The 18,953-nt window shown below is 35.7% G+C and overlaps 2 protein-coding genes across 3 annotated transcripts; one reads left to right on the top strand and one right to left on the bottom strand.

The window, feature by feature from the left end:
• Positions 1-8,239: 8,239 nt before the first annotated feature.
• Positions 8,240-10,812, top strand: LOC110937436 (FCS-Like Zinc finger 8). The gene is made up of 2 exons (XM_022179855.2): positions 8,240-9,206; positions 10,653-10,812. The coding sequence occupies exons 1-2, from the start codon at positions 8,512-8,514 to the stop codon at positions 10,723-10,725; spliced, it is 768 nt and encodes a 255-aa protein (XP_022035547.1). The 5' UTR covers positions 8,240-8,511; the 3' UTR covers positions 10,726-10,812.
• A 1,688-nt stretch (positions 10,813-12,500) lies between these two features.
• LOC110937438 lies at positions 12,501-15,674 on the bottom strand. Of its 2 annotated transcripts, XM_022179856.2 has the most exons (5): positions 15,490-15,674; positions 13,176-15,382; positions 13,009-13,087; positions 12,840-12,923; positions 12,501-12,752 (listed from the first exon to the last, which is right to left on the bottom strand). In XM_022179856.2, exon 2 carries the CDS (start codon positions 15,177-15,179, stop codon positions 14,529-14,531), a length of 651 nt encoding a protein of 216 aa, XP_022035548.1. In that variant the 5' UTR covers positions 15,180-15,382; positions 15,490-15,674; the 3' UTR covers positions 12,501-12,752; positions 12,840-12,923; positions 13,009-13,087; positions 13,176-14,528. The 2 variants fall into 2 exon arrangements, with proteins under 2 accessions (XP_022035548.1, XP_022035550.1); XM_022179858.2 differs by lacking the exon at positions 13,009-13,087.
• Between the last annotated feature and the right edge of the window lie 3,279 nt (positions 15,675-18,953).

Raw genomic sequence — 18,953 nt, 5'->3', positions numbered from 1 at the left:
CTCTTCATCATTGGGCATGTTAGGAATTTCATATGAAAATTTTTCAAAAAAATTAATATGATTCTGATTTGTTTTACACACAGCTTCTTGATTATCAAATGACTTAATCTTAAAAGGGTACACATTTTCATAAAATTTTACATCTCTAGAAAAAAAATATTTTTTTACTATCTAAACTCCACAGTTTATACCCTTTTTTGGCATTTGAATAACCAAGAAAAACACACTTATCTGCATGATATGCAAACTTAACGGAATCAGTTAAAATTGTACTAAAACACAAACATCCAAAGTTCCTTAAATGTGACAAGGAGGGTCTAAATCTAAACATCATTTCAAAAGGACTCCTACCATTCAACACATAAGAGGGTAACCTGTTAATTAGATACACAATAGTTAGAATACAGTCAGACCAAAATCTCAATGGCAAACCACCCCGAAACATCAGGGCCCTAGCTGTGTTTAACAAATACCTATGTTTCCTCTCCACCACACCATTCTGTTGTGGTGTATAAGAACAAGAAGTTTGATGTAATATACCTTTAGACTTACAAAACATATTCATTTGATTATTTACAAATTCAGTTCCATTATCACTCCTAAAAATTTTAATTTTACTTTTAAACTGAGTTAACACAAGCTCATAAAAATCTTTTAGATTTTCAAAAACTTCAGTTTTGTTTGACAAAAAATAACACCACACAGCTCTAGAATAATAATCCACAACTGTTAAAAAAATATTTAAAACCTTCATAGCTTGTTACTTTATAAGGACCCCATAAGTCAAAATGGACTAACTCACTAACAAATTTAGTTTTGTGTTCACTCAAAGGAAATAGAACTCTTACTTATGTTGCCCTATGACATACCTCACATTGACCATGATCACTAGAACCTAACTTGTATACAGACAACAAATTAACACAATAGTCAGGAACATAAAAGACATCTTTTAGAAATATATCATCAGTCAGTTTTAGATTTCCAACTTTGAAAACTTTAACACTTGTTCCATTAGGATGACCAACAGTACTACCAAACTCAGAAACATCAACAGCATTTATAAGATTTTTATCAGATTTAACCATATGACTTGCCCCTGAGTCAACAATCCACTCATAACTATTATAAAACATAACAGAACTTGAACAACTAACAAACTTAGACACATTAAAACACTCACATCCCATACTAGGATTCTGAGAATCAGACCCACTCTTTTCACAACTAAGTTCAACAACTTGGTAATCTGTTCAGAAGTAAATGGAAATCCAGACACACCAGCAGGAACAAATGACCCAACAGTAATATTAGACTTATTATTATTATTACTAGTAAAGTTGGTTTTATTAGATGGACTACTAACTCTCTTCTTAAACCCAAGAGGATAACCAACAATTTCAAAACACCTATCAATGGTAAGACCTAACATATGTAAGATTATGAAAGACTGAATGATTATTATTGAATGAGTAGGTTACAATATATAGGGATTACGACTAACCCCAGAAACCTAACTGAGCCCGTGGGCCCATAGTCTATTACTCCCCTGCAGTCGTAGCGGATGGAACTAGAAGCTTAGACTGAAAAACAAAAACAATAATAAACCCTAAAAAACTGACTTCGATTTCGGTCAAAATTCCATAATCTTGCAATCTTCAATCCATAATATTTTCGATCCACAGTTTTGAATGATCTCGTAATCCTATAAGAGGCAACCAATACGGCAGTGCAGCGGCGGCTGGTGGTGGCACGGCGGCGGATCGTAATCCTGCAGGCGGCGCGGCGGAAGACTGCAATATATAGGGATTACGAGTAACCCTAGAAACCTAACTGAGCCCGTGGGCCCATAGTCTAATAACATATTGCAGTGTGAACACTTCAAATTAGGATTAGGACATTTATTTACCCTCCTTTTAGAATCAAACCCTTGATTAGACTTGGACAAAAAGGACACACTCTGTTTTTTAGACCCACTACTAGACAATCTATGTGACTCTTCTCTAGAAACAATAGAGAATGCCACTTTAACTGAGGGAAATGGTTCTCTTTTCAAAAGATTGGTTCTCACAGGCTGATAAACATCATCATGACCCATGAGAAACTGCATTAACTTTATTAAGGTTGAAAAATCATTATAGTCCTTAGCAGCTTGACAAGAACAGTAAGGCAGATGAAGCATAGCATCAAACTGCTTCCACATTGTTGTCAACCTGTTATAATATTCAGCAACAAGACTTCCATTTTGAGAAATATTATTAATCTTTTTATATAAATCATAGACAACAGAGCCATCTACCTTATCGTATGTCTCTTTCAGGTAAGTCCAAACTTCAGAAGCCGGTTTGGAAAAAGACTTGTCCTAAAAACAACTCTTCAGATACAGAATTTAACAACCAGGTTAACACCACAGAGTTACATATATCCCATTGGGCAGACAACACATCATTATCATCAGGTTTTTCACATCTACCATCAATGAACCCATATTTGTTTTTAACTTCTAGTGCAAGCTTCATTGCACTAGATCAGACAGCATAATTTTCAGTGCCTTTAAGTTTTATACTAACTATAGTCAAGGCACTTGAATCACTAGGATGCAAGTATAAAGGGTTTCCTATATCTAACTTACTAATGAGAGTAACAGAAGTACCAACAGGATCACCCATGATAATAACACAACAGACAACAGAACAACAAGTAAAGATCACAAAACAAAGCCGATCACCAAAAAATAGACAACAGATAAACCCTAAGGCGAAGCTATGTCAGGGACCATATTCTAGGACCATCACTCAGTGGTGCCTAGACAGGCCTTTACACATGAGCCAACAACTAGACAAACACACAAAATAGACAAGATCAAGACTCAACAAATGACAGAAACACAGAACATACACAAGAAGTAGAACCAACAGATAAACCGGTCCTCACTAGCCTGACATCAACTAGACCAACAACAAGTAAAACACAAGATAAAGGAAGAATAGCTTTATAGAAGCGTTTAACTCCCTCCAAGTATAACTGAGTTTGTAACCTTCTAGGGTTACGAAACACAGATCAGAAAAACAAATCACAGCCTAGTCAATTTGCCCTGAGACTTTCTAAGAGTTCCAAAGACCAACACAAGAAGTGAAAATAAGCAGAAGATGAGAAATATTCCAAAGGAACACCAAACCCTAACTTAGGGTTTCAGCTACACCATATCTGCAATGGCACGCTTCCCAAGATTCAGATCCAAGCCGCTCTTCAAAAGAAGAAGAACACAATCTACAAGAAAACCTAAACACTCACAGTGGAACAACCAAGATCAGTAAACAAGAGCCAAACCTAGCTCTGATACCATGTAAAAATGGTATGAATCTCAACACAAATGATACAAACAACAGAAATAGCGAGAAAACTAGGTGAAAAAATTTTATTACTTATCCAACCCAGAAAAGCCCCAAACCAAACCATAGATCTCAATAATTTGAGATCTGAAAGATACAAAGATCAGATTCAACAGATTAAGACAATATGTTGAATGATCAAAAAAAGGATACAACAATATCAACACAGAGATCACAAGATCTCAAATACAGAATGTATCTCAACACTAAGATGAACAAGACAATGAACGAATACAGAGGAAATGTGAAGAAAACCCTAGAAGAATGAACTCTCTGCCTTCTACAATACACCACTTTTCTTTATATATCCGGATGCACCATATTTACATATTGGTCCCTCGAAAGTTCCACTTCAGTCCTTATGATCTTCCACACTTTCCAAGTAACACCTCAAAGATATACACATGCACACTTAGCACCCTTATACAACCAACCTTTTATAATAATAATATAAAACGTTACAACAACTTGTAGCGTGTAACAGCCAACAACTTGTAACGTGTAACAGCCACCAAGATATACAACATATTGATTTATGAATTATATTATCAATGTATTTCAACATAATGGAAGGTTTGGCTTTCCAAATATGATTCCACCACCTCACATAGTTAGTTAACCTCTTTTTTTTACCTAAGTCATCAAGTAAACTTCCTAGCAACAAAGTGTCCAAACTACACCAAGTCTCCAAACATTTGCCATGATTGGAATGCACTAGTCTAGTTTGAGTTTCACTTGGTTACTTTTGATGATTTAGATGAATCTTTATTTGTACATTCTTTATTTCATTCATGACCAACCGAAGTCATCAACTAAGTGATGATTTTGTTCTTTGGTGATCATATAACGAGGCTAAATGGATGTTCATCATCCTACCTCCTTCCATGACCATTCTTATGGATCCTTAATAACACTAGATTAACTATAATACATGAACTCTAAACCGAATCGCCTTTTTATCCAAACTCATGGTTAAAAGTGATGTAGTATGGTATCGTTATCTTTAGATAAAGGTTCCTCATACTTGGACTTCCAATGGGCGAATTAGTGCCCATGAAACACACACGATTATGGTGTCCAAAATAGGTGCCTTAACAAAGATAATTTTTCGTGTAAATTCGTATTAATCATCATTCCATGTTTCATAAACCTAGATTAAAATCCATAATCCACCGAAACTCACACGCCTTCGTTCCCCTTGTAGGGTGACCTCGGCATTCCTAACTTCTCAAGACTACTTAATCGCGTTATTGGAAGCTTTTGCAAACCGTGAGTATACATGACCCTTTTTTTCCGTTTTTACACTTTTGGGTGCAACATATATTACCATATTAAAACTCACACAAACACACATATGCAAATACTTTATTCATACAAATGAATCCGATATACATGCTTTATACGTTTATACTTTAGGAATACAGGCATGCTAGAAGTCATTTTTGCACTATACTTTGTCATTATCTAGTAGGATGGACTAGAAACGCACTTTAGTTTAAATTATGTTTTGTTGTTTTAATTGTTATGTTGTTGTTATTTGCTTCCAAACAATGTATTCGAATTTGTTGAAATGAAATGAAAATCGTTATTTAAATTATTGTCACAAGCTAGTGGTTATGAAGTCTCGAACAATCTCGTTTTCGTCTCATTCCGATGTTTCTGCCATCGATTGGGGTGTGACAACGAAGGAGATTGGGTGCATTCAATGTATGGATCCTCCATGCCATGCATGATGCGACATCTTCCAGTCTTTACCCGGACAATATAAAGAACCAGAGAATGATTCCTTTTGCCCACACATAAAGGGCTTTTCATTGTCCAAGGAAATAATAAAAGAGGAGATAAAGAAGAAGTATAAGGTTAAGTTAATTCTCACCTGAATTTTCTCCACGCATTGCATACACACAATCGCTATATTCTGACTTGGTCGGAATTGAAGACGATCATTTATCGTTAAGAAACCTTTCTTACTCTCTCACCCCGGAGGTTGGTCACGGACACACCTATTGGTTCTCTGTGACGAGGCTAACGATGTTGGTTTTGGAGTTTTTCGGCAAGTAGAGACGCACCGGAGTGGTTCTGATTCATGAGTTCCGGCAACGCGTTGATTTTGGAAGCATGAATAGTAATATATTATTGTGGCAAACAAAAAATAAATGTAGTTGTTACTATTAACATGTTTCATAAACCTAACTTAAAATCCGTAATCCACCGAAAGTCACACGCCTTCATTCCCCTTGTAGGGTAACCTCTGCATTCCTAACTTCTCAAGACTACTTACTCGCGTTATTGGAAGCTTTTGCAAACCGTGAGTATACATGACCCTCTTCCGTTTTTACACTTTTGGGTGCAACATATATTACCATATTAAAACTCGCACAAACACACATATGCAAATACTTTATTCATACAAATGAATCCGATATACATGCTTTATACGTTTATACTTTAGGAATACATGCATGCTAGAAGTCATTTTTGCACTATACTTTGTCATTAACTTCGTACAAGCCTAGCTTAAACATGTATAGTGCTATAGGAGTAGCACACCGCCCATTGATGGGTCTGTGCTAAGAAATACAATCATACAAACTGTCTTGTCGTTGCGATGACAAGAGTACGCTAGTGGAATCTTTGGGTTGACACGTATGTGATGCATGCTAGTTCATGTTATGTTATGTCTTAGTATACATTTTGCCATGTGGGTCTCGTTAAATTCTTTTATACTTATGCTAGTACACTAAACTTGTATGCTCACCAATGCATTTTTGTGTTGACATGTTATTTTAATATATATATATATATATATATATATATATATATAGAGTAAGGTTAACATACAAAAAGCCTTATCATACATCACGTAGGAGACAATGGTAACCGTTGGATCAGGGGTATAATCACGCATGGGACCACATAATCACGTATGGGACCACATAATCACGCATGGGACCACATAATCACGCATGAGACTATAATCACGCACATTCTATGATAATAACGCACGTTATATTTTTTGTCATGTATGTTAATGTATGTTAAGCCTTGAAGTACATTATACTTTCTCTATATATATATATATATATAAATTGCAGGAGCATGATGATGATGCGTTGAAAAGAAAATCTAGTAAGATGGACAAGAAACGCACTTTAATTTAAATTATGTTTTGTTTTTTATTTGTTATGTTGTTATTTGCTTCCAAACAATGTATTCGAATTTGTTGAAATGAAATGAAAATCGTTATTTAAATTATTGTCACAAGCTAGTGGTTATGAAGTCTCGAGCAATCTCGTTTTCGTCTCACTCTGATGTTTCTGCCATCGATTGGGGTGTGACAACGAAGGAGATCAGGTGCATTCAATGTATGGATCCTCCATGCCATGTATATGTGACGTCTTTCGGTCTTTTACCCGAACAATACAAAGAACCAGAGAATGATTCCTTTTGCCCACACATAAAGGGCTTTTCATGTCCAAGGAAATAATAAAAGAGGAGAAAAGCAGAAGTATAAGGTTAAGTTAATTCTCATCTGAATTTTCTCCACACATTGCATACACACAATCGCTAAATTCTTACTTGGTCGGAATTGAAGACGATCATTTATCATCAAGAAACCTTTCTTACTCTCATGCCGGAGGTTGGTCATGGACATACCCTCTGGTTCTCCGTAACGAGGCTAACGACGTTGGTTTTGGAGGTTTTTCGGCAAGTAGAGACGCACCGGAGTGGTTCTAATTCACGATTTTCGGCAACGCGTTGATTTTGGAAGCAAGAATAGTTATATATTGTTTTGGCAAACAAAAAATAAATGTAGTTGTTAGGCTACAGGGTGTGGTCATGACCCTCATGACCACCATGACCCTCCACAAATGCGTCATGTCATCCACCTCTAATTCACCATCCGAAACCACTACCTTAATGGTGTGGTCATGACTCAAACCACTATCCCCTTTATTTTTTTTTAATTTATTTTTGTCTTAAAATCATCAAATGTGAGGGTCGTGGTCGTCGTGGTTTAATCCACGCAAACCACCATGAATTAATGAGAGGGGTGGTGTAGCACATGAATAATGGTCCTATGTGACAAATTATGACCTAACCATGGCCCCATAATCCTTAGCCTTACTATTTTTTTTTTCAACGGCAAATTTGGATCACTGACGGACCACTGGAGTATTATCGTGCCACCAGCAGAACCACCCGATCATATCCATCTCCACTAGGCATAATGCCTATACACCAATTCAGAAGGAAACCCAATAAATATGGGAAAAACCCCCTTGTGAGAATCTAACCCAGAACCTATTGGTCCAAAGTCTAATCTCACCCTAAGATACCACTATCCTTACTATTAACATGGTTTATTACTTGTTTTAATAGCAATAGCAATAGCAATGTATCTTTGTCACGGCATCATGTCTTGTTTACATTATTATTAATAAAATTTGGCTTTTTAAAACTTTAATAATTGTTCGTATTAATTTAACATCTATTAAACACGTGATAAGTTCCTTACCAAATAATTAATATAACTACTAACTAAAACAATGCATGCATAATAGAATAACTATCATTATTTAAAACTGCAAAATGTCAAAGACTCAAAATTATACAATACTACAACTTGTATGTATGATGATAAAAATTTGTTAAAAATAATTTAAAAAATTGTAACCTTTGATTATACGAGTTAAACAAAATAATAATAAATAAAGTGTCCTGAGACACAAATAAACAAAAAAGTGTAAAAGTACATAAACCATCAATAAAAAAAAATACTACATTGTTTTTTTATATAATAAAAAAGCTATAATAGACATGACCTCTTTCAAAAATTGTAACTTTTATCAGTTTTCTTGATGTTTTTGCAGGTCAATTCCATTTTATCATCAAAGTTGACAGGTCCAAACTCCCAAACATCTTCTTTTATGCTTAAATCAGGCATGTGTTTTCTTTCTACTTTTTTATTCTTGAAAAAAGAGTGACTCTTTTAATCAATCATTGTAGAAACACATGAACAGCTTTCTTCACTTTTTCATGAATATATACATGATCAATCTCTTCCTGTAACCAAACCCAATTGGGTATTGTTAAAAACACAATCTTTATTATATTAATGAGCTTCAAATCTTCAATGGCTACTACCCAAAATCCCACAAAGCCAATTTCATCTTTTCTTGGTTCTCCAAGATTTTTTAGTGGCTTTTTCATGGCAAGAAGTCTTTCTGATGCAGAATCATCACCCACCTCAGTTCTCAACAACCCATTTGGGTTCAGACAAAACCCAGTAAAACCCAGAAAGATCTTTGAAGAAATCAACAACCCTTTTGAGAAATTTGAATCTGAATCCAAAAATGGAATTGCTCTTGCTTTGGTTCAAGAAAGGTCTACTGATAGCATATGTAAATCTAATGCTGTTAGTAGAAAGGTTCTGTTTGGATCAAATTTGAATATTCAAATCCCATCACACCCATCATCTGATTCTGATCAGTTATGTTGTGATTTTGGGATCAAGACCCCAAAATTGCAATTTCATGGTCAGTTGACTTCATCAGGGTCCGGGTCAATTCGAGCTTCGATGGATGCTCTATCTTTGAGTGAGATGGAGCTCTCAGAGGAGTACACAAGGGTAATCACATACGGGTCTAACCCGAAAACAACCCATATTTTTGATAATTGTGTTGTGGATTGTTGCTGTGATTTTGTTATTCAGGCGGATCCTGACCCGAAATCGGCATGGGAGAGCTTTCTTAGTTTTTGTCATACTTGCAAGAAGAATCTTGAAGATGATTGTGACATTTTCATATACAGGTTCGTCGAAAATTCGTTTTTTTTTTTTTTTTTTAAGTTTGCGTAAGAAGTACTTGTTATGAAATTTGGTTCAGATTTTGCTTGATGATCATTGTATAAAGAGTAAATTACAAAGTTCGTCCTTTATGTATATCATTTATTACAAAGTATGTCCTTTATCTTTAATAAGCTCAGAAAACATACTTAATGTTTGCAAACCCTTGCGTGTTATGTCCTTTAGCCCTAACTGAGTTAGTTTTCATGGTTAAATCTGATAAAGTGGACCTCATATGAGGGTATTTTGATCATTCTACTGTGTATATATATATATATATGTATGTAGCAGACAATAAATCCTTTCTGTATCTCATCTATCTTCCTCCAAAGCTACCTGCTACCCTACCATCACCCACCTGCCGCTGCCGTTGCCACCACTTCCTACCACCATCCACCACCCATATCTCCCACCGCACCACCCCCACCATCCTCTCCACCGCACCATATCTGTTAATACTTTGTTTCTTTTTTTTTTTGTCAAATTGTGGTGGTTTTGTGGTTTTAAGAATGGGTAAAAGGAGTTCGATTGTGTATAATGTGGGCATATTATAGTGAGGATTTATAGATATGGAACTAAATGCATTGGAACCGATCGTGTATCTTGGAACTGGTTTGGTTTATTCTGTAAGCGATAATGGAGATTTGTAAAGACAAAATTAAACACATTTGGAATGAGGTAGGAGGAGCTGGGCGGTGGTGCTTCACCAGAGGAGTTGGGCCGGTATGAATGGACTCGCGACGGGGATGAGGAAAACCACCGGGTTTCAGATGCAACGGGCCGCAATAGACCCAGAGCTGTGAAATTCAAAGGGTTTAAGGAATACGAAGGCCACAATCGGTGTTATGTAAACCGCCATTGCCACCACCATTGCATCCTCCAACTCATCTCCACCCATCACGTGTAGATCTGAATCTCACCTTCAAATTCATTAATGAATCCGAACAGAGGAGAGAAATCGTAGGGTGATATTAGTTCAGTTTCATACCTACGGTGGTGTTATGACGGTGTTGATGTTAGGGCGGCAGTGGTGCTATGGCGGTGGTGGTGGTGGTGGTACTATGATAGAGTGAAGGCACCAGGAGTTATAGAGAGAGAGAGAGAGACAAGGTAGAGAGAGGATATTTATGTCTGTCTAAATATAGTTTTTGTTTTTTTTATAATTGTTTATTTTAGTAGTTAGAGTAAAATGTCTAAAATACCCTCATGTAGGATTCACCTGGTCAGATTTAACTATAAAAACTAACCCAGTTAGGGCTAAAGGACATAACACGCAAGGATTTGCAAACATTAAGTATGTTTTCTGAGCTTATTAAAGATAAAGGACATACTTTGTAATAAATGACATACATAAAGGACGAACTTTGTAATTTACTCTTTGTATAAATTGTTGCTTTTTGTATGATTTAAAGGGGCGAGAAAGCTTTTTGCAGTGAAGAATGCAGATGCCAAGAAATGGCTTTGGAGTTGGATTCAGTCTTGTAGTAATTTTGACTCTCTTCATAAATTTAGTTTTATTTAGTATCCTTTTAAGGAATAAGTTAGTTTCTATGGAGTCATTAAAATGAAAAACATACTTGAAAGTTAGTTGTCACATATTCTTACCAGTAAATTATGCAAATTGACGTTGTGCATAGAGTATAATTTGTTTTGTTATGAATTTGATGTCTGAGGCTATATGTTATGCAATCACACCCTTGCGTTTTTCGTGCCCCATGAGGGCCGTGTTTAACACCCTTTTGGGCTGACGTGGCGTTAGGCGTTAAACTGTAACCAGGGTCAGCTCAAGGAGGAATGAAATAAAACAAGAGCTTTAGGCCCCCATTTTTCTAGGGCTTTAAATTCTAACAAAATATATTATATGTTGGTAATTTTAGTTTTGAGATTGTTAACATTAAGGTTTATGATCTATAATTATATATATAAAAAGATGATATATGAATAATTGGATCTTTAGCAAAAAAAAAATCTTTTACAAAAGGGCTCTGATTTTGCTATCCGCTTTGGGCCTAGAAAATTTTAAGCCGGCCTTGACTGTAAAACATGATCTAAGCATGTATCCAAGCATAGTTAAAGTGACCATTCAAATTGTAAAAATGTCACACGTATTATTGGTACAATGGAAGCACTTGTAATGAATTTTCTGGGTTGTTACACTTGAGAGTGGATACCATGATTTTGATCAAAGGCGTTTAGGCTCGGCCCGGGTTTCTGGTTTAATTTTCTTATAATAACAGATAAATAGACAAATTAAGTTTAATAATTTAAACTATGATTAATTAACCCATGAAAATCCCGACCAATAATATCCTACTGAAAAGTGATTAGCGACTTCTAATTTTTACTTTCTTAGCAATCTTACTGTAACTAAAAAGCAACCTGGTTTGCTTCTTTCATTTATATTGTTTCAAATTAATTTATTTTACAACATTTTGATTAAGATAGAAATCATTCAATTGTTTGAAAAGGCGTACAAAATTCACTACAAGTAGAGATGTAAACGAACCAAACGTTCGGCGAACAGTTCGTGAACTGTTCGGCAGGAAGTTCGTTTGTGTTCGTTCGTTTATTAAACAAACGAACACGAACAAGAAATTTCGTTCGTTTAGTTAAATGAACAAACATGAACAGAGGTCGTGTTCGTTCGTTTATGTTCGTGAACGTTCGGTAACGTGTTCGATAGTTAATTAGTGTTTTTAGTTTTTATATGTATTTAAATACATCAAAATTCCGACAATTTAAATATCTAGTAAGTGTCGGTGTATTATATATTTTGTTCATGAAAAATTGTTTGTATTCGTTTGTTTCCATTTGTGTTCATGAACATTAGTTTGTGCTCATTTGTGTTCGTTAATGTTTGTTTTTATTCGTTGCCTAAAATATACAAACAAACACAAACGAACACGGACAAGTTCATTTCCTTAACAAACGAACACAAACAATAAATCTCGTTCGATAAGTGTTCGTGAACGGTTCGCGAACACATATATTTCTTAACAAACGAACATGAACAAGGACATGTTCGTGTTCGTTTGCAGCCCTAACTACAAGCATACATAGCAACAGGAATGAAGTTTTGAGTTATCACTGTTCACATTTACTATCGTAGAGATAGAAGTTTGAATTACATAAACCCAATTTGCTAACATAAATATAACAAATGTGTATTCGAAGTCATAAGATAATATGTGTAGTTAGGATTTAGATCCTATGCTTGGGCAAAACCTATGCAATATGATTTTAAGACCGAAACCAGATTCTTAACAAACCACACACGCAAAGTTAAAAACAAAAAGTGTACATTAACACAAGAGCACTCAAAACCAAAGTCATTTAACGAGACATAGCAAAAAACAAACATAACCTACGAATTGAAAGACACGAAAGTAACCGCAAGGAACAAAACAAAACACGCAAACAAACAAACAGACCACAACAGCCACCAGTATGTTTTGGAAGAACACGCTCATGAAGATGCTTCTCCTTCCTATCCATTTTGGCTGCAAACTCAACTGCAATGGACACATTTGATATATCCCTAAATAAATTACGTAATAACATGATATGAAATAACTGATGAACCAAAACAACCAACCAACCTTCACATACAAGTCCAGCTCACAAGTAAACCACTACGGTTCTACACCCGTATCACAACCGACATGCTTTAGAAGTACAGCATTCTGTAAATGATTAGCTTGTTTAAGGGAAACATGATAAGAATTAAGTTATTATAAATATACAATCTGAGGCATTTAAGATCCTCACCTTCAAGTGGCTTCGCAAGATACTTAAAACGACAACTACAGACATATTTCAGAAGAACAGCCTCCTAAAGATGATTTTTCTGTTTCAAGTAAAACATAGTAAAGGTTAGGGTTCAAATATTCAATGATATACAGTTGGAGTACAGTGAAGATGTGTAAGTTGCTCACCTTCAAGTGGCTTCACAAGATGACCGATCTTAGAAGATAAGGTTTACACCTTTCTTAACGACCACGGGAACAGTGGCAATGACCGTTCCGAAAAGCAATGTAAGTTGTTGCTGACTCAGATCAAATAACAGAAGATACAACTATCTTACTTTCCCTTCACACTTTTCTTTCTTAAAAACCAGAAAAGATGTTGAACAGGAGCTCTACAACTTGACTATCAGAAAACATCTATCTTACGGAAGAAACGATAAATAGACAAAATGAAACTGAAACTGAAACTGAAAAGGACAACGACCCACTATGACACGAAACTATAAGAAACGGAAGAGGTCATCAGCCACTGCCTGGGGTAACTATGAGAATGTGGGATATGACCGTTTTGGTGCTTGAAAGAGAAGGCTAGAAGATGCGGGATCTGCAGGACTAGAATCACCATGAAGGATTCGTCACTATATACAACACAGTGTTAACCTAGAAACCAGGAGAACTAATAACCCAGCAGTGCGGTTCAGTAGCCACAAAAGATTGCAAAACATCATTGAATCATTTTACAACCAACATCTACCTCCACTGCATTATCCATTCAAATCTGATCTCCCAATAAACATCAACAAATTGTGAATCTGTACCGGGCTTTCAGAAAACTGATCCCCCATCCCCCACCAGCTCCACGGTACATGATCCAATATAAGAATGTCCCAATCCCATCTTTGATATCCAAAGAAAACTTCAAAAGGTTAGAAATCTACCGTCAACCATATACATAGCCAACTCTTTTTGCACCTAAGGCTTGTTGCCCCCGTCAATCCCAATACAAGCTTTGATTCCAAGAAACTTTGACAACTTACGAATTTGTATCGACTTTATAACACGGCTCTACCACCAACCACCAAAGCAGCCATCTTTGTTACCATACACCACATGCTCAACGCCTGCTGCCACTTTAATCCCAATCCCAGCTTTAAATCCCAAACAAACAACAGGTTACACATCTGTAATTCTGTATTGACTTTCAAAGTATTATTCTACCAACCACCTAAACAGCCATCCTTGTACCATCGCACCACTAACCCAATGTGGCTGCCAAATCAATCCCCAACCCAAACCCCAGCTTTGATGCTCAAGAAACTCTGAAAGGTTTTGAATTTGTATCGACTCTGAAAATATTGATCTACCACCAACCACCTAACCAACCCTCCTTGACTACCATCACACCACACCCCATACTACATGGAAACTAGTATGCAATCAGAAGTAACAACAGACTTATTCATCCTATATACAACCTACACTAAAAAAAGAAAAAGAAAGTAGATATTTTTATTTACAGGAGTGATCACCACTCCTAACTAGTCACTCGTCGGCCAAGTCAAGGTTAAGAATGCGACGAAGCGTCTTCGTCGCAAACTCATCATCACTGTTAACAAACTCCCTATGAGAACTCTTATGATGATCCCTGGTAGGGGAAGGGGGAGCAGACTTAACAACATGAGCAAACAGATCAATATCAGAAACCGAAACCGAAGGCAGCTCAAGAGAAACAGTCCTTTTCGGCCTGACCGAAAATTTCGGTATAGGCAAAGAACTAGGAGGTGGTGAATTCGAATAAGCAGGCCCAGCCCAAAGCTCAGAATAAAACAAATTATCATTCAAAGAATCTCTCAAACTACTATCCTTTCTAGAATAATAATCCACATGCTTGATATTGATATCAAGCGGGATCGGAACCGAGCTACTTTTCATAATTCTCTTTGTATGCTTAGGGTTTTGGTCAGAGTAAACATGTTTAGCTGGTGTTTTAGGTGAATTAGATAAGGACTGTTTGGTAACAGGTGGTGAACAAGCCTTATTTGGGCTTGGGAGTATCCCTGACCCGGATTGAAACGTACGGCAATTAATATCTCTAAAATCACGCGTATGATACGAGCCAAACGCTCCGTGATTTCGACCACGGTTTCTGCTATGAAACTGATCCTGTTGCGCAACTACCACAAGCGTCTCCATTTACGACTCAAATTACAACCACTAACTCTCAAATCTAACGAAAATGAACGAAATTATAACAGGGTCTACACAAAAACAGTTAGTTCTCTTTAGATCTTCTCCACAACCAACCGAATCTGAGCAAAACGACGTCGTTAATTCCAGTTACGCCAAACCACAATCCGAACATATACTTACGTGAATCGTTGCTCAAACTACCAGATCTATACAAAATCGAAACAATACATCGATTAATTTCACATTTCATAGCTAAAATCACGAAAAATGACAGAAAAATGATCGAAAAGCTTGTTTTTGATGATCGAATTACCTGAAAACAGACGAGAGGATGCAGATCTATGTGTGTGGATGAGTGATCTGTGAGTTTTAGTAGGTTTTGTTTGCAGCAGATTAGGTGAATTTGAGTTAAAAGGCCATTGAAATGGAGCTTTGGGGAAGATGAGAGAGAAATGTATGTATGTATCAGATAAAGGCGGATCTGAAATGACTCACAGTTGTATTTAAGGGGGCTCAATGCATCCGGCTTAAATTATTACTTGCTAGCCGGTGACACCCACTCGCCCTGTCCCTGTATAACGTGTCTTTTTCTCAAATGACAGATATGACCCCGGTTTTGTTTGATATTTTCGGTAGTGCCATTCTAGGGGGTTTGCCCACCAAATATTTGCTTTATAATTTTTTTAATTTAATATAAAGTTTTATTCTGTGTTTATCTTGTAGTATTTTATTGTTTTAAACAACCCAAAAATGGGCATGACTAAATATTAAGTAATGTTGTGAAACAACATTGTATGAGGTAAGAAAAAGACATTGAAAAAAAAAAACAGTATTTTTTTTGGCAACGATATTAAATATGTTAGTAGTCATTATCTATATTAAAATAACGGCTTTTACGTTTTTGTGCTTACTTTAGACTATCTCTGATAAGTTTTGAGGTAACTTGAAATGTGATATGAAAATAATAGGTCGTGTTCTAGTTAATATTTTTACTCGATTTGTTGGTTCAGTTCTGTTTATGCATGAAGAAAACAATATAAATCATACCTGCCACAGCAGATAGTGCAGAGGAGAATCCAGTAATGGAGTTCGACATGCCTGTCATCTTGATCTGGTTCCTCCTTAGGGTGCTGACTGATGATGGGGACTTAGAGAACCGAAAAGGGGTATCGGTTATGGAGAGGAGGTTTCGTGATGATGTTATGGCTAATGGGGTGTGTGAATTGTATATCTGAGTAACCCCTAAACCTCCACATAACTCTCCTTATATAAGCACCCAGGAGGAAACCTAATTAGTTACTAAGGGTAATATGGTCCATCAACAATTACCAACTAATTAAATAATAGGTTCTAATATATCTTGATCTCTATAATGTAAATGATTAAGATGGCTATAGATTAAATATTAATACGTAATATATTTAATCTTACATTCTCCCACTTAGCCGAGTAATCATTTACTATGAGTATTAGATAAGCCTGATCAGGAGTTAACACTCATTTTAACCTTAAACAAGTACTATAGCAGAAAAATACAGCCGTTGAATCTTTATGCGACTCAGGACCCCCATTAATCATACTATAGCCTTAATTTAAAACCTAATCATCATGATCAAAATACGCGTAAGCCCTTTGTTTGATTTGTAACTTTTATTTGTCTATATGCCATTATACCGGTTGAACATATTCTAACAGACATACAAAATCAAACTTGAGGAAAATTAACTAATACTTAGTCATTCATAGTACGATATGCAATTGCGCATGACTATTAATTAATACCCGTCTATGAGCTCTCTTAATAAGACTTATGGGTAATAGCCCTTCAGTTATAGGATCCTTAAGCATATCATGAATGTATTCGATACAAAACTTAGTTTCCTCAATTCGTTCATAAACGAATAATTAATTGCGTATCGAAACTTAATGCAGTACCTCTTGAACTGTTACTGTTCAAGGAGTTATGGTAGCTGACTTTATCACACTAATTCTTCAAAACATTATATGGAGTTAATAAACTTATGAGTCCACTGATTAAATTTCCAACAACATTTAGTGACCATGTTATGTCGTTATAACGCAGGTTGTTTAATATCAGTGCATTATGACTCCTCCATGAAATATGTTTTGTCTGCTGACATAAAGATATACCCGAAACTGCATTTTATAATCTTCGAATATCTCAAAGTTAGAGTAATAAACCGGTTTTAATTCTCACTTCTTCTTTAAATTGCAGTCTCTCGTTTCTTTTAAAGATATTGTAATATTCCATTAGATGCTACACATTAATCTAGACATATCTAGTGTGTTGCAATATGAGTAATATCTAAACGAGTATAGACTTAAACTTACATAAGGCTTCTAATTAATGAAGCGTAAATAAATAATCTCATTTATCCTATTATCCTCTAAAGGAGAGCAATATTGATTGTTACATATGTAAGGACCCATTTAATGTTAAACTTATGGAACGAAACTAATATCCCATTGGGTCTATCTCAGTATGTTATGATATCAATCACGTAAGAGATATCTCTGAGTTTTATTATATCAAAGTTTGTGTTAACAATGCTTTGACTTATGTAACATATGCTTGTCAAAGAATGTCATCTATATAGACAAGTTTATTTTAGTTGCTCCCACTCATCTTGAGGTAGGTACATTAATCCACTTGATTCTTGATGAAAATAATTACGTTAGCTTTTCATCACATTATGATGTTTGCATTAACCCATACATGGATATTATTGGCTTACAAATAAAGTGTTCTTTAACCTTCAGTTTGAAACTTTAGGTTGTTATCTAATGAACATGTAAATGTGTCAGCCATTTATTAGGGAAAATCGTTGTAATGTTCATCTAATGTAGCTTAAAACTATTATAAGCTACTAGAACAGTGATGATCCTCAAAGAAATCTTTTGTTAGATATGCAATAAAGAGTCTTTAATAACTTATCTCTTCCTGAGTACAACCTTTGACAATCAATCATGCTTTTGAGTGTCTTAACGCTTATATTAGGATTTGGTTTAGTTATGAACACTCTAAGGTAATTCAATCAAATCCCAAATGTTACACAAACACATAAAATCAGTTTTACTAGAAAACTGTTTCATTCCGCTCATATGATTGATTTACACTAATGGCTTAATTTGAAGAGATAGGATCAGTAAACATTTCCAAAATCCATTTCAACTTCAATTAGGGAGGTTATGTAATCATCAAAGTTAGTAGGCTTTTAAACCTAGATGACCTCCTGAGTTGATTATTGGGTTCATTAGAAGTTTCAATTTTATGGATTAGCTCTTGGTTAGGTTGCTATCATTTTCATTCTAAGTTTGTAAGAGTTGGTGCAGTATAGTGTACAAGAGGTGTAATCGGAGTTAAATTCGGAGTGAAATTTAATGACACTCTTCCCCCCGCCTCTTGTATTCCTTGCAAATCATGATAAGGACTTTGACTGCTCCCACCGAGCTTAGAAATATTTAGGAACTCAGCATGCGTAGGGTCAATATGTAACGACCAACAAAATCTAATAGAGAAACAAGTTAATGACGTTAGTCGTTGTAGTTTCTCTTGTTGAGGATTATGTTAGTTTAGGTAAGAAATCTAAGTGCGCCCACAATTAAGCAACAATGAAACTTTTGTAAGAGTAGCACTAGGTTTGATAGAACAGTGTCGTGATGGAGCGATGTCTTGTACAAGAGGTGGAAATTTAAAATTTTCAATCCCCCACCTCTTGCAACTATTGCAAGTTATTATTAAGACACTAAATGCTC

This window comes from Helianthus annuus, chromosome 4, assembly GCF_002127325.2.
Source record: "Helianthus annuus cultivar XRQ/B chromosome 4, HanXRQr2.0-SUNRISE, whole genome shotgun sequence".
Classification (NCBI taxonomy): domain Eukaryota; kingdom Viridiplantae; phylum Streptophyta; class Magnoliopsida; order Asterales; family Asteraceae; genus Helianthus; species Helianthus annuus.
The sequence above is the reverse complement of the archived record's forward strand: the minus strand, read 5'-3'. Positions and strand labels throughout refer to the sequence as shown.

What these genes read in the sequence shown, in the direction of transcription:
- LOC110937436 (XM_022179855.2), top strand. Translation starts at nt 8,512, where the DNA reads ATGAGCTTCAAATCTTCAATGGCTACTACCCAAAATCCCACAAAGCCA. An exon ending in TGTGACATTTTCATATACAG is followed by an intron (nt 9,207 to 10,652) that starts GTTCGTCGAAAA and finishes TATGATTTAAAG; the next exon opens with GGGCGAGAAAGCTTTTTGCA.
- LOC110937438 (XM_022179856.2), bottom strand. Translation starts at nt 15,179, where the DNA reads ATGGAGACGCTTGTGGTAGTTGCGCAACAGGATCAGTTTCATAGCAGA.